General features: G+C 51.4%; 2 protein-coding genes across 4 annotated transcripts in view; one reads left to right on the plus strand and one right to left on the minus strand.

Annotated features, from left to right (window-relative positions):
* TEX28 (testis expressed 28) overlaps positions 1-13,248 on the plus strand; it is a 35,149-nt gene extending 21,901 nt beyond the window's left edge. For both annotated transcript variants that reach the window (XM_082715884.1, XM_082715885.1), the window contains exons 2-5: positions 1,755-1,855; positions 5,361-6,115; positions 12,134-12,269; positions 12,886-13,248. In XM_082715884.1, the coding sequence (XP_082572010.1) occupies positions 1,808-1,855; positions 5,361-6,115; positions 12,134-12,269; positions 12,886-13,242 (1,296 nt within the window). In that variant the 5' untranslated portion in view covers positions 1,755-1,807 and the 3' untranslated portion in view covers positions 13,243-13,248. The remainder of the gene's footprint in view (positions 1-1,754; positions 1,856-5,360; positions 6,116-12,133; positions 12,270-12,885) is intronic.
* On the minus strand, positions 12,171-25,770 carry LOC309855531 (long-wave-sensitive opsin 1; the record flags this gene model as incomplete). Of its 2 annotated transcripts, XM_082715886.1 has the most annotated exons (7): positions 12,171-12,244; positions 13,671-13,808; positions 16,221-16,460; positions 17,475-17,640; positions 18,846-19,014; positions 21,387-21,683; positions 25,659-25,770. In XM_082715886.1, 6 exons carry the CDS (start codon positions 25,768-25,770, stop codon positions 13,698-13,700), a joined length of 1,095 nt encoding a protein of 364 aa, XP_082572012.1. In that variant the 3' UTR covers positions 12,171-12,244; positions 13,671-13,697. The 2 variants fall into 2 exon arrangements, with proteins under 2 accessions (XP_082572012.1, XP_082572013.1); XM_082715887.1 differs by lacking the exons at positions 12,171-12,244; positions 21,387-21,683; positions 25,659-25,770 and adding an exon at positions 19,091-19,392 and having other exon boundaries at positions 13,691-13,808.
* Between the last annotated feature and the right edge of the window lie 219 nt (positions 25,771-25,989).

The raw sequence follows: 25,989 nt of genomic DNA on the forward strand, positions 1-25,989 counted from the left end.
GCTGTGTGCCAATCACACTTCGTTTATGGTCACTGAAATTTGAATCTCCTATAATTTTCACATGTCACAAAATACTCTTCTGATTTTTGCCAACAATTTAAAAATGTAAAAATTGGTGTGCTTGGGTGACTCAGTTGGTTGAGCGGCTGACTCTTGATTTCATCCTGGGTTGTGGTCTCAGGGCACTGGGATGCCTGAGTGGGGCTCTGAGCTCTGTGCGGAGTTGGTTTAAGATTATCTTTCTCCCTCTGCTCCTCCCCCACTGCCTGCTTGCCTGTGCTTGTGCTCAATCAGGAGCGCTATCTCTTTCTCTATAAAGATAAATAAATCTTTTTTAAAACTTTATAAAAAATAAAAATGTAAAAACCATTCTTAACTTACACCTGTACAAAATAAAGCCATGGTTGTCTAACCTTCAGCTTGAAGAGTTAAATGGTTCTACGAAGTTTATTGCAAAAAATGTCAATCCTGGGGTGCCTGGGTGGTTCAGTTGTTAAGGGTCCTGGGATCAAGCCCCGCATCGGGGCTCCCTGCTCAGTGGGGAGCCTGCTTCTCCCTCTCCCACTCCCTCTGCTTGTATTCCCTTTCTTGCTGTGTCCCTATCAAAATAAATAAACAAAATCTTTTAAAAAAAGAAGATGATGATAATATATCTCTCTCCCACACCCCCCTTCCAAATCCTTCCATTATGGTGTACAGGTAATCTAGGTTAGATCATTGGTGTTCACATTATCAAGTCCATGGAAATGCTAGTTGTAATTGAGCCATCACTTTGATGACTTTTTTTTTTCTCTCCCAATGTTTTGTTTACCTTAGACTTAATACTTGTCCCCTCCCACCACATTGCTTTTTTTCTACTACTTCTCATTGACTAGCAATTCCTACAGCTCTTTATGTCTTCTCTCTAGCTGGCCAAAGATGCCCAGCATTCCATGCACTTCATTTCCTTGGAGTGCTCTCTCCTGGAGTCCTTTAAAAATTTTTTTTTTATTTTTTAAGATTTTATTTATTTATTTGACAGATAGAGATCACAAGTAAGCAGAGAGGCAGGCAGAGAGAGAGGAGGAAGCAGGCTCCCTGCCAAGCAGAGAGCCTGATGTGGGGCTCGATCCCAGGACCCTGGGACCATGACCTGAGCTGAGGGCAGAGGCTTTAACCCACTGAGACACCCAGGCGCCCCTCTCCTGGAGCTTTTTTAAAAAAAGATTTTCCTTATTTATGAGACAGAGGTGGGGAGGAGGAGTAGAAGGAGCAGGACAAGCAGATTCCGTGCTGAGTGTGGAGCTGGACGCGGGGCTCGATACCAGGACCCCGAGATCATAACCTGAGCTGAAACCAAGAATTAAATGCTTAACCGACTGAGCCACCCAGGTGCCCCTTTCCTGGAGCTTTTTGACTTGCCGTCCAGCTGCCAGCCTGGGCATCCCTTCCACCATTCCATTATCCTTTTGACCTGTATTATAGATCACATCCCTACCTTGTTCTTAGGTCCCTCTCTTGTTTTGGTGGTGCTCCTTCTCTAATAGCTTCCAGAGAAAGAATGCGGGTGAAGTAAAGGATTTCAGTTATTTCATGTCTTGAGTCTAATCTCACAGTAGGCAGTTTGGGTGTAGAATTATAGGTTGGAAAATCATCCCCCGCCCTGCAAATTCAGAGGCATTACTTGTTTTCTTGTTCCTCAGTGCTTTGCTGAAAAGTCTGAAGACAATGACTTCTGATTATTTGAATATGACCTATTTTTTTCTCTCTGACAGCTATTCTCTCAGCATATTGAAGATATTACTCAACTCTTTTCTGGATTTCATTGATGCCGGCTGAGAAGTCAGCTTTCAGTCTGAAGGTCATGGTTTTAAAGGTAATCAGGTTTTAAAATCTGGCTGTTTTTATTTATTTATTTATTTATTAAAGATTTTATTTATTTTTTTGACAGAGAGAGCACAAGTAGGCAGAGAGGCGGGCAGAGAGAAAGAGAGAGAGAGAGAGAGGAGGAAGCAGGCTCCCCGCCGAGCAGAAAGCCCGATGCGTGACTCAATCCCAGGACCCTAAGATCATGACCTGAGCCGAAGGCAGAGGCTTAACCCACTGAGCCACCCAGGCGCCCCAAATCTGGCTGTTTTTAAAGTCGTGTGTCTAGGTGTGGGTTTACTTCTGTTTTCCTGTTTGGGGTTTATTTGGCTTCCTGAATTTGTGGAGTTCTGTATTTCATCAGTCCTGGAAAGTTCTTTGTGATTATCTCTCTTTTTATTTTTTTAAAGATTTTATTTTTTTATCTGACAGACAGAGATGGCAAGTAGGCAGAGAGGCAGGCAGAGAGAGAGGGGGAAGCAGGTTCCCCGCTGAGCAGAGAGCCCGATATAGGGCTTGATCCCAGGACCCTGAGATCATGACCTGAGCTGAAGGCAGATGCTTAACCTGCTGAGTCACCCAGGTGCCCCTGATTATCTCTTAAAATCTTGCCATTCTCTCATTTTGTTAGATTTTCTCATTCTATCTTCCATATCTTCTGTTTTTCAAATTTTCTATTTCTTTGTCCCCTCTGTGTTACATTCTGGATACTTTCTTTTTTTAGATTTTATCTATTTCTTTCAGAGAGAGAGCATGCAGGGGGACAGGCAGAGAGGGAGGGAGAGAGAGGACCTCAAGCAGACTCCATGCTGAATGCAAAGCCTGACACAGGGCTTGATCTCTCAAACCTGAGGTCATGACTGGACCCAAAATCAAGAATTGGCTGCTTAACTGCCTGAGGCACCCAGGTGTCCCTGTTTTGCATTTTTCTAATTCTCTCCTCAGCTATTTCTAATGCACTATACATCCATCTGTTGACCATTAAAAACTTTTATTTTTAAAATTTAGTTTATTTATTTTTTTATTTGATATATATATGGAGAGAGAACACAAGCAGGGATAGTGGGGGAGGGAGAAGCAGGGTTCCAGCTGAGTAGGGAGCCCAGTGTGGGGCTCGATCTTAAGATCCTGGGAACAAGACCTGAGTGGAAGGCAGACGCTTAACCCACTGAGCCACCCAGGTGTCCCAACTATTTAAAAACTTTTAAAAATGTGAGATTTGGCATATGTACATAAAGGCACAGAAAACATTAACATACATTTTAGGAAATAATGATAAGGTGAATTTGCTTGTATCTATTACTAGGGTCAAGCACCTTGGCCTCCACATGTCTCTTTCAATCAATTCCCTTTCTCCCAGTTTAGTGGGAGTCACTATACTGAGGTTTATGCTATCCATGTTCACACTTTTCTTTATAGTTTTGTTGTCTACTGTCCCTAAACAACATCATTTTGTTTTGCCTGCTTTTGAACTTTGTGTGAATGAAACCATAGAGAGTAAGGATTTTTTTGTGTTTAGCTTTTTTTGTTCAACACATCATGCTTGTTCGTTCATGTTTTCAAGGCTGTAGTTCATTTTCATTGTTGTATAGTAGTATATTGTTGAGCATTTTACAGTTCACTTTCACATTTCACTATTGATGGGCAGATGGGTTGTTTCTAGTCTTTGGTTATTGGGGAAATTAGTCTACCTGTTTCTCAAGGCTATACCTATTAATGCAATTTCTGGGCCATTTGGTATGCATGTCTTCAATGTTACAATTTACTAGTGCTTTTCCAAAGTACTTGTACCAATTACTGTCCCACCTGGAGTGATTTAGAGGTCCCGTTGTTCCATATCCTTGCCAACATTTATTATTATTAGTCTAAATTTTGCCAGTCTACTAGATGCATAATGGTATGACATTTTTTTAATCAAGGTGTAATTTGCATACAATAAAATAGACAGAACCAAGCTATGTATTATCATATAATCACCCATGATTTACCACCAGGAAATCCTTTGCAGATTGAAAATGTTTATGAAGGCTTTTACAGTTAAAAAATAGAAACAGGGGCACCTGGGTGATTCAGTGCGTTAAGCCTCTGCCTTTGGCTCAGGTCACAATCTCAGGATTCTGGGTTTGAGCCCCGCATTGGGCTCTCTGCTCAGCAGGGAGCCTGCTTCCCCACCCCCACCCCCGCCTGCCTTTCTGCCTACTTGTGATCTCTCTCTCTGTCAAATAAATAAAATCTTTTTTAAAAAAGTAGAAACAGAACAGAGGCTTTTTAAAAAGATTTTTTTAAAAATATAAAACAATACCACTTCCTGCTAGTTTTTTTTTTTTAATGGTTATTTTTCGGGGGTGCCTGGGTGGCTCAGTCAGTTGGGTGTCTGCCTCCAGCTCAGGTCACGATATCAGGGTCCTGGGATTGAGCCCCGTGTCAGACTCCCTCGTCAGTGGGGAGAGCTTCTCCCTCTGCTCCTCCTCTCACTGGCTTTCTTTCTTTCAAATAAATAAATAAAAATCTTTACAAAGACAGTTATTTTTTAGTAAATGTTTACAAGCATTGGCAGAAAAATAAAAGATTTTACTTTAAAATAATCTCTACCCCCAATGTGGGGCTTGAACTCCCAAGCCCAAGATCAGGAGTTATACGTTCCACTGACTGAGCCAGCCAGGCGCCCCTTCACCCGTTCTGACTTCACCTACATTTCCTGGCTCATCACCATTCATTCTTCCCTGGTCCATTGTGTTCCAGCTATGCTGCTATAAGCGTTTTTATTTTAGAGATGAGATAACTGACCCTCTGAGTGGTTTATTAACTTGTCCATGCAAGAGACTCATTCATAGGCATCACAATAGACATTTTCACACTTCACCACCAGCTCTATACGAGCAAGGAACATTTCTGGCTTCTGTACCATGTTGTGGGTGCTCGGGAATCACGTGTTGAATGAATGACTGAATGAAGAAAAGAGCCTGTCAGAATGCAAATCTCCTTACCTACCTCTTCTATCTGCCTGGCAATAGCAATATAAGAAACCGTATGGGTTGATGGGAGCAAGCTTATTCCATACTTTACCAGAATAGTTCTTTACAAAATGAGATTTATACCAATACAGTTGGTATTTCTTGGAAGAAAGGAAGTCCAAGAACAGATAGGACAAATATGGAGGGAAGATTTTAGCCATGGAAGATTCTAGCCAAGGAAGATTCTGGGGGTTCTAGTGAGGTACACTCATAGAGCAAAAAGTCGGGTGTTGGGTCAGTTGGAGGAGTATGCGACTCTTGATCTGAAGGTTGTGACATCTAAGAAAAAAAAGTCAGGTGCTGAAGAGAAGGGGAGAGGTGCCTGGAAGTTGAACTTGACCTCCTCATCTGTGCTGGGCCCATCTTGAATGCACAAATCCTGCATATGTGAGTATCTGTGCTTACGCCTAAGTATTTTTAGCATGAGGCAATTCCATGTCCTGTCCTACTATTTGTAGCTCAAAGAAGTACCTGTTAATGATTTCTTGTTTCCCAATGCAGGCGGAAGACAGCAAGAGCTCAAGTGCCACCATTCCCTCCAACGTCCCCTCCAACATTGCCTCCAGCATTCCCTCGTGCAGGTCCCTGTCATCCGCCAAGGATGGCCCCAGCGGCCATTGCAGTCTCCCAACTGGGGAGCTGGCCCGGAACTTACAGGACAGTGTCAGGCACCGCATTCTCTACCTCTCCGAGCAGCTGAGAGTGGAGAAGGCCAGCCGGGATGAAAACACCATGGGCTACCTCAAGCTGGTGTCCAAAGCCGGCCGGCACCAGGCCCCCCACATCCGGCAGGCCTTCGAGAGGGTGAACCAGCGCGCCTCTGCCACCATTGCCCAGATCGAGCGAAGGCTCCGCCATTGCCACCAGCAGCTGCAGGAGCTGCAGGAAGGCCGCAGGCCCAGGGGCTTCGCGCTGAAGGCAAAGAGCAGCCTGGACGAGTGCAAGCAGCCCAGCGAGAAGACCCCGTTTTCTGAGCCTCCCAAGCCGAACAGGCCAGACGGCCTGTCCACCAAACTGTCTGACGTTGTCAGACACGCGCCCCTGGAGAGTCACTTCCAAGCCTCGCAGCCAGGGAAGCCCTCCAAGACAAAGTGTGTGGCCCAGCGGCGCAACTTGTTGTTGCAGAAGATGAAGGAAGACCTGAAGGCAGCCAGGGAGCTCCACCTCAGCCTCCAGGTGTCCTATCAGAGCCTGAAGGAGAAGCATGGGACGGACCTGCAGGCGTCTCTAGTGTCCCTTCGGGAAGAGAAATGCAGGTGAGCGGGAGATCCTCCCCTCTGCTGCCCCAGCTCTGGGAACAGCGCTCCTCCCAGGACTGTGTGCAGGAAAGTGAAGGGCAGCGAGGATGTGAACTTGGAGGGTCACGGGAGGGGAAGGGGGGCGAAGCCAGTGAGTATTTCTCTGGGCAGTGGGATGCCCCCACAGTGGGGAGGGCTCATCCCGGCCCGCTGTTGCACTCGGGCTTGCATCATCTGCTGCCAGCGTGGTTCCAGCTCAGGGTCCTGCTCGGTGGTCCCAGAAGCTGGGGGCTCCGCCATGGCGCGGTGGGGGCACAGCAGATGCCCGCTGCCCTTCAGGGAGCGGTCTGGCGCCTGCTATAATAGAGCAGGGGAAGCAGGTGCCCCACCAGTCCCGGTCCCTTCACCTGTGCTCGTAGCTGAGTTGGGGCCAAAGATCCCATATAGGATATTTATTCTGAAAATGTTTGTCTTCTGGGGAATGCTTTCTCTCCACTGTGTGGTGGGTCAACTTCATTTTCATCTAAGACCAGACTAGGTCCCACAAATAGGAAGAAAAAGGCATACTCGGTCTCTCAAAGGACCCATCCCATGCCTACCTGGACCTCTTGGAGGGTCCTGCCAGCCTTCAGTGGCACCACAGTCTCCCCTGACGTCCATAGTCTGTGGCATGGGCTGCTTGTGCTCGCTCTAACCCTCCCAACAGCCTGGCCGTGGAGGGAGGGATTCACTTACAAACCAAGATTCTCAGTATAGTAAGAACTTCACGGTCCCTTAGTACTTCTGTGTGTGTGTGTTGGGGGGGTGGTGCACGGAAAGAAACTTGGGAATCGGTCCTCTAATGTTTTCTCAGGAAAACGTTACCTGCGTTAACAGTGCTTGACAAATCTAGAAAGGACAACTACAAAATATGACAGGGGTTGTGCGCTTGGGTGGGTGGCACCATCGGTTAAGCGTCTGACTCTTGGTTTCTGGTCATGTCATGATCTTGGGGTCGTGGGATGGAGCCCCGCGATGGGCTCAGTGATCAGCAAGGAGCTGGTTTGAGAGTCTCTCTCCCTCTCCCTCTGATCCTCCTGCTCATGCTCTATCTCTCTCTAATAATAAATAAATCTTTAAACAAGTATTACGGGGCAACCCGCTGTCAAATAAGATAACGAATCAGAATTATAGATCTCTTTTGGATGTGATTTTTGTAGGACACGGCAACCAAATCTTAAATGTTGAGACTCTTAATGCCCCTTTGCCAAAATACCATTCATTTCCAAGCTTTATACAAAGCAAGACTAGAGCTCAGTGGCAGTTACACAAATCCCCGTAAGTTTCCATCCTGCCTTGGCCAACAGGACTGCTTTGTTCTTGGAAGCTCTTAACCCCTTAGCAAATCAGAATCCAGCAGCAGTGAGGGGCAGCAGGGTCACCTACCACTCCCGGATTCCCAATGAATTCTACAAGCTTGCACTTCTGGAACAGCTGCCCCCACTGCCACTGGACTGTGACAGGAGTGTGAAGTAGCTTGTTGGCTACAGCAATCAGCCTACCTTGATTAATATACATGAGAAGTGATGAAGCAGGTCTGTGTGACTCAGATTTACCAGGAGACAGGGAGAGAATGGGTGGGAGACGACTTCACATAACAGCAGTGACAGCAGGGAGCAAGTACCCCTGTTCCCTGTACCATTCAGTCACCCACTTTACCAATGGGGAAATGGAGTTTTGGAGAGGCACAAGCCTGAGTGCATGTCAACATGTCCCAGCCACATGGCTTCCTGATCTAGGTGAAGGGGGTGCAGGAATTCAATGCCATTTTTATTTTAAAGATTTTTATTTATTTATTTGACAGAGAGAAATCACAAGTAGATGGAGAGGCAGGCAGAGAGAGAGAGGGGGAAGCAGGCTCCCTGCTAAGCAGAGAGCCCGATGCGGGACTCGATCCCAGGACCCTGAGATCATGACCTGAGCCGAAGGCAGCGGCTTAACCCACTGAGCCACCCAGGCACCCCTCAATGCCATTTTTAAAACATACATCTCCTTCAAATCTTTTTTTAAAAGATTTTATTTATTTATTTGACAGACAGAGATCACAAGTAGGTCAAGCGGTAGGCAGAGAGAAAGGGGGAAGCAGGCTCCCTGCTGAGCAGAGAGCCTGATTCGGGGCTCGATCCCAGGACCCTGAGATCACAACCTGAGCCAAAGGCAGAGGCTTAACCCACTGAGCCACCCAAGCGCCCCGTCCTTCAAATCTTTTTAAAAAACTTCTTTGTGAGCTAGATGCGGTCATGCCGTATGTGTTGAAGTCACTGAAGTGTCACCTTGTAGACACACTGGTGTGGGCACCGCTCAGACCCCTGTAATTGTCATGTCTCCTCTGGTGTGTCACAAGGTGAGATTTCAAGCTGAAAAGTCCTATGACACTTCGCACAGCTGAATTTGCTTTCAAGAGGGCTTGCTTTTTTATTTCTGAATTGAGAAGACTTTCACAAAACAAACTCCTCCATCTTCAAGTGGACAATTCTGTGGCATTTTGTACATTCACAGTACTGTGCAAGCACCGCCTCTATTTGGTTCCAGCACATTGTCATCACTCTGAAGAGAGACCCCATCGTTCCCCATCCACTTTGCCCCAACCCCCAGTCACCACCAATGTGCTTTCTGTCTTTCTGCACTTGGCTCTTCTGGGTATTTCGTGTAATTGGAATCATACAGTGTATACCCCTGTCTGTTTTCTTGCACTGGTGTAAGAGTTTTGAAATTCATCAGAGTTGCATGGAGGAGTAGTTACCTCTTTCTTGCTTAGCACTGTTCCCTTGTATGGATGCACCACAGTTAGTTTACACATTCACCTGCTGCTGGTTGGAGCTTTTTCTTTTTTAATATTTTATTTATTTATTTGAGAAAGACAGAGAAAGCATGAGAGGGGAGCAAGGCAGGGGGAGAAGCAGACCCCTGGTGGAGCTGGGAGCCCGATGTGGGACTTGATCCTGGGAGGCCGGAATCACGACCTGAGCCAAAGGCGGTCGCCCAACTGACTGAGCCCCCCAGGCTGGGGCTGTGATGAATAAAGCCGCCATGAACGTTCTTGCATCAGCTTCTGGTGGCTGCCGGGCTCCTTAGATTGTGGTCACATTACTCCGATCTTCACATCTCTCTCTGTTCTGTCTTCCTGTGGGCCTCTCCTCTGTGTGTAGAAGCTCCCTCTGCTTCCCTCCTGTAGGCATGCGTGTGACTGCACGTTTGCTCCGGAGGACCGATTCTGTCCCTACCGCATCACCCCCACCCTGCCCATAGGGCTTGATCCCTCCTACATCACTTTCTCCATCTCAGACTTCTTCAAGTTGCAAGCCACTAGCTTCAAGCTCAGTGCACTGAAGACCAGTCTTCAGGAATGATCGAGAACGATACGCTTCTTCAACAGTGATAAGCTTTAGGACATTCCGTGTTGGCGAGGGAAGGTTTCACAGTTTGGGAAGATTGGAGGGCATTTTTGTTGGCTGGTTGTCATTTTGTCTTTGTAAGAGTGTTTTCTCTCTCTTTTTAAAAAAGACTTATTTATTTATTTCAGAGAGAGAGAGCAAGCACGTGGAGGGGAGGGGTAGGGGGAGAAGGAGAGAAACTACAGCTGACTCTGTGCTGAGCACCGAGCCTGGTGCGGGACCTTGTACGGCTTGATCTGATGACTCTGAGATCACGAGCTGAGCCAAAGCCAAGAACTGGATGCTTAACTGACTGTGCCACCCGAGCACCCCTGGAAGGGCATTTTCTAGAGTGGTCCATTTGCCTCTGCAGCTGTATGAGTGGGAGAGCGAGAGGTCCTTGACTAACGGAGGGATGGAGAGGAGCGTCAGCAGTGCCACCTGGGGGCCGGAGACAAGGGGAGACTGCGAGAGTACTGTCATGACTCAACATTTTCTCATTCACTAATCTATTCCAGAACGCACTGAAGAATATATTTGTCAGTTTGTATAAATATGTTAATGAAGAATCTATTCATTGACTTCAGTGACTTCATAACCGTGAAGAGTATATTCATGAACATGTACTTGAACGCTCTTTTGTCTGAATCCTTCACGTAAATGGAGAGACGGGTATGCAGAATGTCCTTTCAAGGGGGCACCGTACTGCCTCCCCATCCGTGGGCATTGTCTCTTCTCCATAAGGAGTAGGGCAGAGCCCAATGGAATATTCCCTGATTGTTCGGCTCATTACGTGCCTGGGCAATGACTCCGTTTGGGTGTCAGTCAAGTGCTTGAAGCAGGACGAAACTGACCTCCTTGCCTCGTATTTCCTGTCTGTGCGACAGCACCCCTGGTTATGCCCTGTGAGTGCCGGAGCCCTGTCATCTGACTGGGCACCACGCCCCAGCCCTTCTGTGTCCCCAGGGCTCTCCGGCACCTGTCTGCTTCGGCAGCGTCACCTCTCACTCCACACCCATGGGACAGCCTTTCTGTCTTTGGCTCTTCCCTAAAAGACGTCACTAAAAGCCACATGGCCTCTGGCCTCCAGCCCATCCTTCTTGGTGCCCAAATGAAGAACCTTAAAGTGTTTTTTAAACTATGAAAAATTCCAAACCTGGGGAAAATGTAGAGGATAACATGATCAAGACTATGTAGCCGCCTGCGGGCCTCTTAAGTCTTCGCATTTACCATATGTGCTTCACATGTGATTTTATTAAGAAGTAATTACAAGGTTCGCGTGAAGCTGTCACAGCGCCCCTAACCCTTCCCAACCCCAGCCCCTTCCACCCACCTCGCCGTCCTCATTGGGCCCGCATCTTCCCACGCGTGTATTGGTGCTTTACAACTTACATACATGGCTGGTTGAATACATACTGGTTAGTGACGTTTTGTTCATGGTTTTTAAGAGGTTTACTGAGGTATAAGTTATATGCAATAAAATGTAGCATTTTAACTGTATGTTTCAATGATCATTAGTAAATTTACTAAGTTATGCAACAGTTCTTTGTTTTGTTTTAAGATCTCATGTATTTATTTGTCAGATAGTGTGCGCACAAGCAGGGGGACCAGCAGGCAGAGGGAGAGGGAGAAGCAGGATCACTGCTGAGCAAAGAGTCCAATGAGGGGAGCCAATGTGGGACTCGAATCCAGGACCCTGGGATCATGACCTGAGCCAAGGGCAGACACTTAATCGACTGAGCCACGAGGTGTTCCTGTTTTTGTTTTAATAACGGCTTTATTGAAATATAATTCCCATCCCATAAAATTCACCCATTTACAATCAGTGGTTTTTAGTATATTCACAGAGCTGTGCAACCATCACATTCTCTCAATATAGAATATTCTCATCACTCCAAAAAGAAACCCGATGTATGAGCAGTCACTCCCCCCCACCCCCCACCCCCCACCAAGTACCAGGAACCGCTCCTCTGTTTCTGTCTCTATGGATTTGCCTATTCTGGACATCTCTTTCTTTTTCTTTCTTTCTTTTTTTAGATTTATCTATTTATCTCTTTAGAGAGAGAGTATGAGCAGGGATGGGGCAGAGGGAGAGGGCGAAGCAGACTCCCCTCGGAGCAGGGAACACGACTTGGGGCTCCATCTCAGGACGCCGGGATCGTGACCAGAACCAAAGGCGGATGCTTGACTGACTGAGTCACCCAGGTGCCCCTGGACATTTCATGTCAATGGAATCATACAATATGTAGTCTTTTGTGACTGCTCCATCCCTATAAGCTGCAGACTTTTCTGGAATAAGTACTGCGTACCAAACACTGGTGCTGGGAGCTTACAGAGAATTTAATAGCAGGCGTGGACAGTTTAGAGTTTTAATTCTCCAACTTCTAGTCTGTGGCTGGTTTTGGACAGCTGTTGCGGAATGCTAACTGTCTGCGAAACAGACCTGTGTGTCCGTGTGTGTGCGGCCGCTGTGCGTTCGCGGCGTGCTGAGGACGGCCTGGAGGAGGACGGAGGAGGACAGAGCAGTCGGCACCCGGCTGCAGCCTTGACTCAGGGCCGCTCACCACCAGCACAGCCTGTGGGCCGGGCGCATGGGACGATTACTTTCTCTTTTGCTTCCGAGACAAGCGCTGCTGGAGGAGCAGGCGGACCAGCACCTGCAGGGACGCCTGGATGAGATCTACCGCCTCAGGCAGAGCCTGGCGAGCGCAGAGGAGAAAATGGCCTATCTGTCCTACGAGAGAGCCAAGGAGATATGGGTGAGAACCTCGAGGGGCAGGGCTTTTAAGGAAGTGGCCAGGGAGAAGGACGTCGGGGTGAGAGAAGCAAAGAGTGATAAGCCCTGCAAACTGAGGAGAGACGGACCAGTCGCAACTGGCACGTGTGTCCGCGCTGGCAGCATCCGGTCTCTCGGCTCGCGCTGCGCCCCGCACCCCTGCCCTGACGCAGCTGAGCTGGACTGGGGCTTTGGGCTCTGCTGTTCTCATACTTGGGGGTGCTTCGGGGCCACCTGGGGGGGTTGCTGGTGAGTCACTGGCAGCTTCTTCTGGTGCGGGGAGCTCCCTCTGGGTGGCTTTTGAGCCCGAGTTAGCAAGCACGGGGTAGGGCTCCCCTCGCCTGTGACGACTGGGCTCGCCGTCTTCCGCACCCTCAGCGGGACTCCCGTCCTTGGCGAGCTCCTGCCCGGCCAGCCTCTCAGTCTTCAGCCACAGCGGGTGCTACAGGGCAGGGACAGGGCCCTTGGCATGGAAGAGCTCTAGGCTCTTGACTCCCCTCCTAAATCTTCGGCTTGCCCACGTTTGCTGTGCTCCCCTGAGGAACTCAGGGGAGTGACTGCACTTCATGGGGTGGGGGTGCCGTTCTTGTCACCTGCAGGAGGTCATGGAGACTTTCAAGAACCGCATATCTAAGCTTGAAACGCTACAACGAGCCACACAAGTGGAGATAACGGAGAGCTCCAGGACCCGCCCCCAGAAGTTTGTGTCCCGATGCGCGAGCCTGCTCCTCACGCTGGCCGCCGTCTTCCTGGTCTTCGTCTCCACTGTGTGCGCCTGTCCCCTGCCACTGGTGACCTCTCGCCTGCGCACGTGCACCACACTCATGCTCATCGGTCTTGGGGCCCTGGCCTGGCAGAAGCGGCACGTCCTCCCTGCCGCAGACTGGCAGGCCTGGGTCCCCTCCAGATGGAGACTGTCTTCCAAGGACTCCAAGCCTCTATCAGACGGGACTTAAAGTCTGGGTTTGCTGGCTCATACCGCCTTCTGGGTGTCAAGGGCGTCCAGCCAGCCCAACCCAGAGAGCCACTTCCCAGCTGCCCCTTTCTGATTCCATCACCACTCGCCCGCCTTGCCCTTCTCTTCCTCGTGACCCTTCAATACCATCTGCAGACACAAGTCTTGAAAATATTAAAGTGTCTGAGGCTGATCTGGGAACTGGGGATCTGCAGTTCCGTCCCCCTCATGACCTCTTGTGACCCAGTGACCAGACCCTCAGAGGCTCCGGTGTCCCCAGGCTGCAGTGGTGGCCTCTATGACTTTGTTGCTTTTGGCAAAGAGAAACTACATTCCTTTCACAGGGATAGAGAAGAAGGGGTGGCGGAGGGGGTGGCAGCGAAAGTGCTGGTGTGGGGGCAGGGGTTATGTTTCCTGGTGGGAGCAGACCTTGTTGTTGTCATGGCTGGGAGACACTCATGCAGGTGACACTGAAGACACAGACGAGGCCTCTGTCTTGGAGGCGCTGGAGAGTTCAGAGCTATCATCCACCTTCTTCCCAAAAAGCTGCAAGATGCAGTTTCGAAACTGGCAGGACAGAAAGTGTTACTCAACAGAGCAGAAAGAGCCATGTACTCTGCTAAAAGTCATTCTTGGGGAATTCTGAGGAAGGTGTTCAATAAGGGTCACCTGGATGACTGAACACCCTCTCTTCCACTATTCAGAACCCTGTACGGAGAGTAGAGGAGCCCGAGGCTGTCACTTACACGTGGCGATGGTCTACTCCTGCCTGTTCGTTCATCTGAGTCATTTAATTTAGAGTCTGACGGTGACTGTCACGGGTCAGATTGTGACTCTGCTCCCCATGTCCCAGAGCTATGTTCGAGTCCTAACCAGAGCCTGTGAACATGACCTTATTTGGAAATAGAATCCTTGTAGATGTGATTAAGATGTACATTACCATGAGGTCATGCTAGAGTAAAGTGGGCCCTAATCCAATGACTAGCGTCATTAGAAGAAGGGAATTTAGACACAGACTCAGAGAGAAGGTCATGTGGAGGTGAAGGCAGAGATCAGGGTGGCTTGTCTACAGGCCAAGGAGCACCAAGTGTTACTGGCCACCGCCAGAAGCCAGGGTCACCCTCAGAGCCCTCAAAAGGAACCAACCTTGCCCACACCTTGACCTCAGACTTACGGCCTTCAGAACTGGGTGAGAAAAGAGTTCTGCTGGTTTAAGCCCTCCAGTCTGTGACACTTTGTTATGGGAGCCTCAGGAAGCTGGTACAGAAACCAACGATGATGCCAGCTAAGGGGCCCCTGCATAGGATGACCTGCCTCCAGAATGTCTGGGAAGAGACTCGGAGCCATTTCAGTGAAAAGGCGTGCGATTGTCATCTCGCTTCCATTCCATCAGCTTTGAGGACACACAGAACTAGGCTGATAACAGTCTAGCCGCTATCTCATGTCTTTAACCATGAGAATCTTCCAGCATCAGGAGGGCCGCCATCTTTGCTGCTTGGCCATAAAGAGATCTGGAATGTATTCATTTCTCAGATTAAGTCTCATGTCATCACTGAGCTAACCACAGTGCCTTGAGAATGCAGATCGGAGGCATCTCCTGTACATTCCAGGCTTATTCTTGACTACCTCCAGCTCCCTCCAACATCAAAACTCTCACAAAGAAAACACACAGTTACTGAAATCAATAACACAAGAAATGGGCCAAATAGCGGAATTCATTTAGCTGAGGAATTCATTCGACATCCACCTCCTGAGTACCCACTCAGCGCCAGACTGTGTCCCGGGGGGGGGTCAGCAGTGGAGAAAAAGAGTAACGTTCTCCGTCCCATGGAGCACCATTACAGAAAACTCTCTCTGAATGCAGCAGGAAGAGATGACAATGTGGAAAGGGTGAAAGCAAAGTTTGAAAGCCTGGAGGGGTCCAGAAGTGCAGAAGTCTTGCCTAGGAGAGGGAGTTCTGGAAGGGGAGGATGGAAAGACTCAAGTAAACACGGTACAAGTCAAGATGGCCTAGGCTTTCATAAACAAAAGCCAGACTTAACAAGAGACCCTCGGGAAAGCCAGGAAACAGGAGTCAGGGCTAGAGCTACACTCGAGGTATTGAGGGGCCAGCAGTGGAGTCCTGGGGAATCAACTCCAGCACTGGTCCTACTTAATATTTGAACATGACCCAAGGAGTGTGTGCTCAATGAACTCTACAGGGAGTCAGGGCCAGGTCAGAGGGCGTGGAGCCATGGGTCAACCATGAAATGGAGGAACAGAGAAGAGCCATTTGGGAGGAATGGGAGTTGGGTCTGGTGGAATGCAAGACCCCCTTGAGGGTGGTTTCTGGCCCATGGACCTTTCTGGTCACCGTCAAGTCACACACCCATAGCTGTGCCTTAATGAAGTAGATCTGATGGATTCAAGGAAGAATGGGGCAAACCGTACTCGGAAGGCGCAGAGCCTCAGTTGTCCCCTGTAACCCACCGTGAGGTCTAGGGGTCCTGGGTGGTTCACTGCTGAGGCTCCACGTGCCGGCCCCTGGTGGCCGCCGTGTGCCGAGGCCTTGGGCAGGCACAGCATGTTCCCCTGAACTAAACCATAAAGTCACCCAAGCCACATGTCAGTACAGCCAAGCAGGACCTCTTGAAGGGTTTCAAGACGGACAGATAGATGACAATCAAGAGGAGAGTTGTGCTTATAAAGGCAAAACGGGCACAGGCAGGGTGAACGTATTCAGGCGTTCCCTGCGCGTTCGAGCTCCAGGATGGCCCTACGGCCAACAGAAGGGGACGGTAGCAGCATACAGGATGCCCTGTGGTGGCCACCCTTGGGTCGAGACCCTGAAAGAATCCAGAGCGGGGACTTAGCTGAGCTTTCCCTGGTTGTTGTCCTAGATGTCATTAACAGGGTCCCCCGGACATGACTCCAGGTGGGGCCCTCCCTGGGCTTTTCTGCGGTCAGTTTCTAGCTTGTCCTGCCGACGATGTGACTTACCTGCCGGTTCATAAAGACATAGATTATGGGGTTGTAGATAGTGGCACTTTTGGCGAAGTAGGCTGGCAGGGCAGCCACCAAGGGGTGGAAGGCGTAGCCAGGATGGGCAGCGGCGAAGCATGCAAAGAACGTGTAGGGCCCCCAGCAGACACAGTACGCAAAGATCATGACCACCACCATGCGCGTCACCTCCTTCTCCGCCTTCTGGGTGGACTCAGATTCTTTTTGCTGCTTTGCCACCTGGGGGAGACAGAGATTCATGCCTGGACCTGGGGAGTGGAAGAGCCCCTCTGGGCTCCCATCCCCCACCCCACCCCGGGCCTGGGGAGTGGAAGAGCCCCTCTGGGCTCCCATCCCCCCACCCCACCCCGGGGACTCTATGGCTGTTGTTGGGCCGTGAGTCAAGGAGTCAGCACCGGGATGGGGAGTGATGGAGAGAGGGCGATGGGCCCACCCGTGCCGATCAGCAGCCAGCTCTCACTGAGGAAGGCCGCAGCCGGGCTTAGGCCGGACAGGGCTGGCCTTGAGGGAGGCTTGGAGGGGGCACACAGCTGGCCCTGGAGATAAGGGCCTCAAGCCAGGGCCTTCCAGGCTCTTGGCTTAGAAGGGCCAAGCCACACAAAAGGAGTTTGGGAAGGAGCCAAGGAGGCCATTCTTAGCCTCACGCGGTCCCTTACAGGTCTGACGGGCTGAGCGTGAGGAGACCCAGAGGCTGGACACTGCCTGCGGTGGGCAAGGACACAGCCCAGAGCTAACACGGTTCAAGCCATGGCTGGATTCCTGCGGGAGGCAGCTAGGCTGCCTCTGATCCCCACCTGCCAGTGGGGCTGGGGGCGGGCAAGCGGGGCAGGGGCACATCACAGGCTGAAGGCAGGGAGCTTGTGGCCTTCACTCTAGAAAGACCTTATGGATACATGTTTTGCTTGTGGATAGAGCCGGCTGCACGGGACTCCCCGGGAAAGGCCGGCTTCCCCCCCAGAGGGGAAGCATCCTGGGTCCGGGAGGAAATGCAGCTCTGCTTCCTGATTGGACCCCACGTGAAGGGGGGCTGTTCCCTCCCATCTCGCAGGGGCAAGGATAAGGGAGTCCGGGCTGCAGGGGCTGCTCCCCAGGAACTGCAGGGTTCCTGTGAGGTTTGAGGGCAGGAGAGAGGACTGGGTGATCCTCTGTGCCAGCCCTAAGCTCTCTGGCCCTCAGGATCCTGCCAGGCCAGGGGGGTGGGTGCGGGGAAGCCTGGAGGGTTTGGGGGCTTACTGCGCGGATGGCCAGCCACACTTGGAGGTAGCAGAGGATGATGACACTGAGTGGGATGATACAGCACGTGATCATCAGGACGATCATGTAGGACTGCACCCCTGGGTACGAGCTGCCACTGAACACGTCTGGGCCGCACGACGTCTTCAGGCCATGGGGCCAGTACCTGCAGAGAAGGGCTGGCAGCCTGTCCTGATGCAGGCAGGGTGGCCTGGGAACCCCTCAGGCCAGGCGCGCCACCGACCTGGGTGGCAAGATGGCTGGGTTTTGCTTTTTTAAAGCTCCATCCATTTATTTTAGAGAGGGGGGAGGGGCAGAGGGAGAGGGAGACGGAATCCTTAAAGCAGCTCCCTGCTCATAGCAGGGGGAACACGGGGTTCCATCCCGGGAGCCTGAGACCACGACCTGAGCCAAAACCGAGAGTCGGCTGCTCAACGGACTGAGCCAGGCAGGCGCCCCTGGATTGTTGGGTTTCAAAAATTATGGTCAAATTCACATGACATGAATTAACCATTTTTGAAGCGAGCAGTTCAGTGGTGTCTGGTACATTCACAGTGTTGTGAATCACCGCCTCTATCTAGTTCTCCAGCACCTTCATCGCCCCCAAAGGAAACCTGTGGGTAGGATTTTGGTAAACCTTTGTCCAGTTCTAGGTCTCATAACCCCTTCTTTTTTTTTTTTTAAAGATTTTATTTACTTATTTGACAGAGATCACAAGTAGGCAGAGAAGCAGGCAGAGAGAGAAGGAGAAGCAGGCTCTCTGCTGAGCAGAGAGCCCGATGCGGGGCTCAATCCCACGACCCTGGGATCATGACCTGAGCCGAAGGCAGAGGCTTTAACCCACTGAGCCACCCAGGCACCTCTACCCCCCCCTTTTTTTTTTTATTGTGGTAAAGTACTCATAACATCTGAGTCCCCAAAGAAGCGGCCCGGCCAACACACCAATGACCTACAGGCCCAGCTATACAGACAACCCAAGCAAGCCTCTGAAAGGGAGGCCCCTTGGAATGTTCGAGAAAGAGGCCTGGGGCAGAGTGGTTTAAGGGGCCCTGCTTTTACTTACAGATCCTCCCAGGGCTCGAACTCATTGCCTTTCTCTGTGTGCTCCCACAAGCGTTTCACGCTTGGGGGAAACAGACCTTTCCAGAACCTCTGAGACCACAGGCAGACAGATTTATACATTTGTAGACACTGCACCCTCAGAGGGGTCCCAGGGAGAGCTGGGTCAATCCTTGCTTTACTCATGGGGTCACAGAGGCCCAGAAACAGGAAGCAATTTGCCCCAAGTTCCCAGAGGGAATCGGCAGTCTGCCCCTCCCCCACCGTCCTTCACCCTGTGCCCTGAAGCAGCTGCCTTCCCAGCGAGCTCACCTGCTCCAGCCAAAGATGGGTGGGGCTGTCCACACAGCAGCCCAGATCCAGGAAAAGGCAATGCCTGCGATGGCTAGTTTGGCATCAAACCTCACGTTGCCGAAGGGCTTGCAGACTACCATCCACCTCTCCCAGGAAATGATGGCCAAGGACCAGAGACCTGTGATCCCTGCAGGGGACAGAAGGCAGATGAGGGCTTTGAGCCTCCCAAATCCCTCCTTCCATCCAGACCAGCCGACACCTACCTGCAACACCAAATTTTCCCCAGAAGTGTATTTGGGTCCGGGGGGCAGTGGGTGTCTTGCTCAACTTCTCTGACACCCCCCTTTCCCCATTCTTTCCTCTCGGACCAGTGCCACCCCGCTTCCTAGCTCTTTTCCCGTTGGCCACCAGCCCTTCTTCGGACGCCGATACCCCTCCCGATGGCCACAGACACACCCACATGACTGCACTGAGGTGCTGTGGTCCCGGCCAAGGGCAAGGAAACACGACATGTCCAGCGACCTGTGCCCTTTCTGCCACTCTGCACATTTGTTTAGGCTCCCAGATCTCCCACCACTGCCCACCACCTGGCAGGTGGAGATGGTGTCTTCTGTCCTGCTTACACGCTGGACGTCTGTGGGCAGCATTCAGGGCTCCACGAACTGGGGCAGGAAAAAAGACAGCGTTGTTTGCGGCAACCTCTAGCAGACACTGGGCATTTCCTTCCGTTATTAGCACCGCGTCATCAGCAATGCCTGGGACTTGGTCACTCTCCAGAGGCGGCACACATTTCCCAATATCACTACATTCCTTTCCACTTGGCAATCGCAGGGGCCAGATCCAGTTATCTGGTACTTTAATAAAGAATGGTATCATTCATACTTCTAAATAATACATTTGCTCATAATTTTAATGAAGGACTATGCCACTAATCAATATTTGATACTTTGATGATTACATTTCAATCTCACTGGATTCCTTTGTAATCCTATGCAGCTTGTTGCGCGCGCTGGTAAACATTCTCCTGAGGACGGGTCCCCAGGCTCCGCGGCGCCTCTGTGACTTGAAAACAGACTTCAGTCAGAGACAGAAGCGAGTGGGGACTCCTGGCAGAACCAGAGACCGATCCAAGTGGAGATAAAGGTGCACTGAGCACTTGGAACTGGGGATGGATTTTTCTCTGCTTCACCTTCCCTGGGCAGCCCCGTCCGTACCTTTGGGAGAGTGCTGGGCTGTCATCCGTAATGAGAGGCAGTTCGATACAGGGGGACAGCGTCCACCCCTGCACTGTGAGCTTCTCTTCGCCCCCAAGTCCTGCCCCCATTTTACAGATGGGAAAATGGAGGCGTGGTGTGGTAACCTAATTCAGTGGCATTCACGGCGTGAAGGATTCAAGTCTGGGGCCAGGGACCCCTCCCCCCCTTCCCCAGGCCCTTGCCGTCCTGTGTCTTTGTTTTCTCTTCTAATCTCCACCTCCTCGGAATGCGGACTGCAGATCAGTTTATGTAGCAATTAGGCAAACCCAAGATGGATGTGGGAACCAAGGACCCAGGAATGATGACCATGGTTCTGGGAAGCTTCTCAGACAGAAGAGCTGCTGTGACAGCCGGGGGCCCGGAGACACAGGGCTGCATGTGCCAAGCCCCGTGGCCCTTAGGCTCTCTGTTTTCTTGGATGGGCACCGAGCTGCAACCCTCAGGCCTCCATTCTTTCATGGGGGTCTGGCACAAGAGCTCCCGGAGGGTTCTCAGCCTCAGCAGGCCTGCCTGTCCTCCTGTTCCTTGCGGGCCCCAGAGAAAGACACCTGGCCTCATGGCAGCCCCCCGCCCGGACCCCCACGTGTGCAGGCCCAGCCCCCACTCTAGCCTCCGCACCCCTCCTTCTGTCACGTGCCGGCGGCCCCCGGCTCTCCTTCCTGTCTCGTCCCAGCTCCCTGCTTGTCTGGTTGACTTAAGATTCAGGTCCTCCATTGTCTCCTCCAGCTCCTCTGAGAGAACTGATGGTGCCATGTGATCACAACTGGGATAGCGACCCCTCTTGCCAGGACTTGGAATGACCTCGGAGCGGGGTCCCTATACTCTTGCGCCCAGCACGTGGTCTCTTCTTTGCGGATGTCGACCCGGACAGAGCCAAGGCCCACAGAGGTGTTAGCGTTGGGGGTGGGGAAGGGGATCTGGGATCTAGTTCCAATATCCCAAGAGCTCGAATGGGACGTGCTTCCTTCCCTGGAGAAAGCTGGCACGGGTGAGCTAAAGGGCACATGTCTCTGACCTGAGCACAAGTTCTGTTTGCCGTGACCAGAGCCCTTCCCTCCCACACGATTCTGGGATTGTCTGGAGCTGTAGCTGTCTCCTCCCATGCCAGCCGCACAAACAAGCCCGTCTCAGGGTAGGCACTTGGGAGGCCTGCTTGCTGGACGGCAACCATCCCACCCCATAATGATCCCAGCTCAGTTCACCCTGCAGGTTCGTCTCCCTTCAAATATGTACCCTGGGCACACCCCCGGGGTTGCTGCATGAGTGTGTCCTTTACAAAGAGCGGGCCCCGAGCCTGGCTTACCACACAAGGAGACAGTGTAGCCCTCCACGACACAGAGAGGGTGGCCCAGCACGAAGTAGCCATAGATCTGGTTCACGACGCTGATGGTGCTGGCAATGATGGTCTCTGCTAGGTCAGCGACTGCCAAGTTCACCAGGATCCAGTTCAGGGGGTGACGCAACTTCTTGAACCTCATGGTGGCTGCCAGCACAAGCCCGTTCGTGAAAACAGATGCAAAGACCACGAAGATCATCCAGGCGCTGGTGAGGTGGTACACCCACCTGGGAGCGATGTGATAATTGGGGCCTTCGAAGGGGCCTGCAAGGCAGGAGGTGCAGAGTGGGGACAGGAGCTGGGGACCAGCATTACGGCAGGGGCACGGCTATGCCCTCCCCGGCCCTCTCTGCCTTGGCAGAGCGATGCTTGTCCTCCGGGAGCTGAGAGGCAGCTTGGCCCCTCAGGACCACCGTCTCCACGCTCCTCTGTGACCTTCTAGCCGGTATCGGAGCTACCCATGCACGCGTCCCATTTTCCATCTCACACGCAGGGCCAGCACACAATCGGTGTTCGGAGAATGAATGAATGAGTTTTGAGTCGAATTGTATCCCCCCAAAAAGACATGTCGGAGTCCTGACCGCCAGCACGTGCGAGTGTAACCTTATCTGGACACAGGGTCTTCCCAGAGGCCATCGAGTTATATGAGGTCGTTAGGGTGGGGCCCTGAGCCAACGGGACCGGGTCCCTCTAAAAGGGGGTCATTTGGACACAAGAGACGGGCACGCAGGGGAAGGCCACATGAGGAGGGGGACAGAGCTCGACGTGAGGTTTCCCCAAGCCCAGGAACGCCACTGATGGCCAGTGACCACCAGAAACTAGAGGAGAGGCCCAGAGCCGACGGTCCCTCAGAGCCGCCAGGAGGAGCCACGCCTGCCCACACCTGGATCTCGGACTTCGGGCCCCCTGGTCTGTGAGGGAAGGGATTTCGTTCGTTTGAGCCACTCGGTGTGGGGGCCTTGGTCAAGGCGGCCCTAGGAAATGCACACCGATCGAAAAGAAGGGCTAGCTCCCCTTTACTACAACACAGTAGTTCTGCACCTCTCTGTTTTGGAAGGACCTTTTTCACCACCACCATTTTTGGCGGAATAGGGGAAGGGGTCATAAGCTGGTGCCCACCACCATCCAACAGCGCCTAGAAAAGCATCCACGCGGAGCCCCAGGTTTACCAGGACGGCTCCGTGGTGTGTTTCAAAAGCCCAACTTAAACCAGTTTTAGCACCGTGTATTGTGTAAGACTGATGAATCCCAGACCTGCACCTCTGAAACAAACTATCCATTATATGTTAGTTAAAAAAAAAAAGAAAAGAAAAAGTAAGGCTTTCTTGGGTCCCCTGGCTATGAGCAATGGGGTAGATCTCGCTCTCCCCGCCAGCACAAGTGGACCCCACGGCAACAATGGCTCCCTGGGACCAGATCCCTGAGTACCAATGGCCTGCGTGGTATGAGTCTCTGTGCAGAAGGAAGCAGAGGGAAACAATGGGGTTGCTGATAGACGGGGGAACAGAGACCATTCCCCACCAAATTGCCAACACACTGTCCCTGGAAACTACAGCAGGTCAGTTTGAGAACAGCAGCTGGAACTAGGAGGTGTTTGGAACACTCTGGCTTGGGGATAATTTCAAAATGAGGCCGCCAGAGCACCCTTCCCAGATAGCCCATGGAGTCCAAATTGGGCAGGGCAGGGACAAGAGGGGACAGGGCAGTGTGCAGTGGGGGAGGGGAGAGGAGGGCTCTGAAGGTGGGAAGTCACAGAGGAGGGTCGTCTACAGAAAGAATTTCGTACACAAATGGCTATCACAGTGAACTCACAGGAGAACAGGTTCTTTTTTTTTTTTTTTTTTTAATTTTTTGACCAGGAGAACAGGTTCTAAAGAAAATTCTGCGGGGAGGGAATTAGGTGTGGGGGCAGACAAGGAAGCAAGATTTCCTTGAATAGACCTTGTTCTCTAGATTTTAATGTGCAATCTTGTAAGTATTTTATTACATAATTTAAAAACAACATTAAATTTTAAGGTGCCCAGGTGGCTCAGTGGATTAAAGCCTCTGCCTTCGGCTCAGATCATGATCCCAGGGTTGTGGGATCGAGCCCCGAATCGGGCTCTCTGCTCAGCAGGGAGCCTGCTTCCTCCTGTCTCTCTCTGCCTACTTGTGATCTCCCTCTTTGTGTCAAATAAATAAATAAAATCCTTAAAAAATAAAAATAAAAACAACATTTTTTTTTAAAAAAAGCAATCCCAGAAAATCCAAAATAAAACAAAAGAAACTAAATGCATATCCACTCAGAGGCATAATCACATAGGAAGGGAGTATTCTAAAGGACTTGAACTGGAACTGGAACATTAGATTATTCTAAAGGACTTGGAAAGACACTAGATAAATAGACCTGTCCAACAGCTAAGTTTTGGGTAATCACATTGTTGATGGTAGTGTTGGTGTCCTTATTCTGAGACCGTTGTGAGTGTCTTTGAGATCAAGCAAAGGAGTAATTAAATGATATTCTAATTCTTCCAGGCAAAGCCCTTGAGGACAGGATTCCGAGTGGGAGGAAAGGAGACACAGAGGTCAACCCCAGCTGGCTCTGCTGGGAAACCAAATCATCACTTTGGAATCGGAGCAATAAAAAGAAAGAAGGGGCATTTCTCTCGCCTTTGCTATACACACTGTGCCCCTGGGGAACCCAAGAGTCCATGAGGGCATTGTTCCCTCTTTGCCAGAGGGAAATAGCTATGGATGCACGTGGGAGGTAAAGGAACCAGAATGACAGCAGCTGCCAACTCCCCAGGAAAAGGGACGCCGTCCTAGTGGAGAGCTGTTGCCAAAACACCCAGCGGATCCAACTGACCTCCAAGCAGATCTTCCGAGCAACTACCAATTTGCACAAATGTAATGACAAACGAGGTGGGGGAAAGCCACCTGTGGGGAACCGCCGGTGAAGTCTGAAGTGGACAAGCCCAGGGACGAGTGACCCCTTTCCTTCGACAAATCAGTTACAAGGAGGGAGAGGGGAGCCTTGAAATTCAAAGGGGATGAGAACAGAGCAGTCAATCTGAGCCGTGGCTCAGGCAAAGGGAGAACAAAATGTGTGACTTTTCTTTCAATACCGACTAGGAGATTGGATGATACTAAGGCAACGTTACCTTCTAGGTGTGACAATGGCGCTGCAGTTACATTTCTAAAGAGTCCTTTCCCCTGAAGATTTGCAAAGGAAAGGGTGTGATATCTCAGACCTGCTTCCAGAAATCGGGGTGGGGGGTGTTACACACTGGCCTCCGCTTCAGTTGGTACTTGAGTTTGGGGGGAGGACAAAAACGGAACCTCAGGCCTCAGTGAAGCCCTAGGGTCCTCCGGGGAGAGCACTGACAGGATGTGGACAATCAGGTCAGAGCAAACTTCGGGGGTCTCAGTTAGTTTGGCCCGGGAACCCTGGCTGTCAAGGAGCTGGTGTGGCTTCTGGACACCACGGCATGTGAGACATTCCCGAAGGAACAGATGGTCTTTGGTTTGGAGGAGCGACTGGGGAAGGGGGGCCAGGGGCTAGGGGTCACCGGTGTCCTCAGCTCTTTCCAGGGCTTGCATGCAAAGCTTTTGGACTGGCCCACTCCCGGGGCATAATTCATGCCGCCCCTGCAGCGGAAGAGCTGCCCTGGGAGCCACGCGAGCCTCCTCCCCAAGAATGTGCAGCCAAAGGCTGCGGGCGCCGGGCGCACTGTTGGACAAGATGACTGCTGCTGTCCCTTCCAACCCTAAGCTTGGAGAAGTCACTCACCCTCCTCCGGGTCAGCTGCCCAGCCTCCCGCTCCCACTGTTTGCCTCCTTTTGGCTTCGGGAGATGCAAAAATGAGGCAGACCCAGCTTCTTCCCCAGGAAGCTCAGGGCAGTGCATCCAGACAGACGCACCAGAACTGAACGAAATGAGCGCTTGTTAGTAGCTTGGGACCGCAGCGAAATAGGGTGTCCCTGGGACAGGGATTCTCAAAAGGTCTGGGAAGTCTGTGTGGTTTGAAAATGCCGCTTCCATATTGTGGTGTCCTTTTATAATCAGAAGGCCCCCCCCCATTTCACGTCATCATAAAGATTAAGCGAGAAGACCATCTCGGCTGAGGACGATGTGCGGAAGAGAAGTCTCACAATGGGGCTGGGTGGCCAGTGGCCCCCTGTGTGGCCACTAAGGCTCAGTGTCCCTGGAAGGCTGCTCCAGCCAGTGTGACCCGGCCTTCACAGCGCCTGCTCGCTCACCTCGGGTGACATTGCTGTTGGTGTAGGTGAAGATGCTCGCCTGGGTGCTGTCCTCATAGCTGGGCTGCGGGTGCCCACCTGCAAGCCTTTGGGGGCCCCACCGCTGGGTCATGGCTCCAGAAAGCCCTGTCCTCAGTGCCTGCTAGCCCTGGTGCTGCCTGGGGGTCATGGCGCTTTATACCCGCCCATGGGATCAGCCCAGGCTTCCTCACCTTAAAAGCTCCCAAACCCTTCCCCACCTGATCTCTTAATTGGGCCTGGGACTTAGACCTCCTCCTCCCCCACCCCTTGCCTCCTGGCTCCTAAGATGAGCCTGCAAGGGCGGCTCAGA

The sequence above is a fragment of the Mustela nivalis genome (genome assembly GCF_964662115.1).
Source record: "Mustela nivalis genome assembly, chromosome: X".
NCBI classification, from domain to species: Eukaryota; Metazoa; Chordata; class Mammalia; order Carnivora; family Mustelidae; genus Mustela; species Mustela nivalis.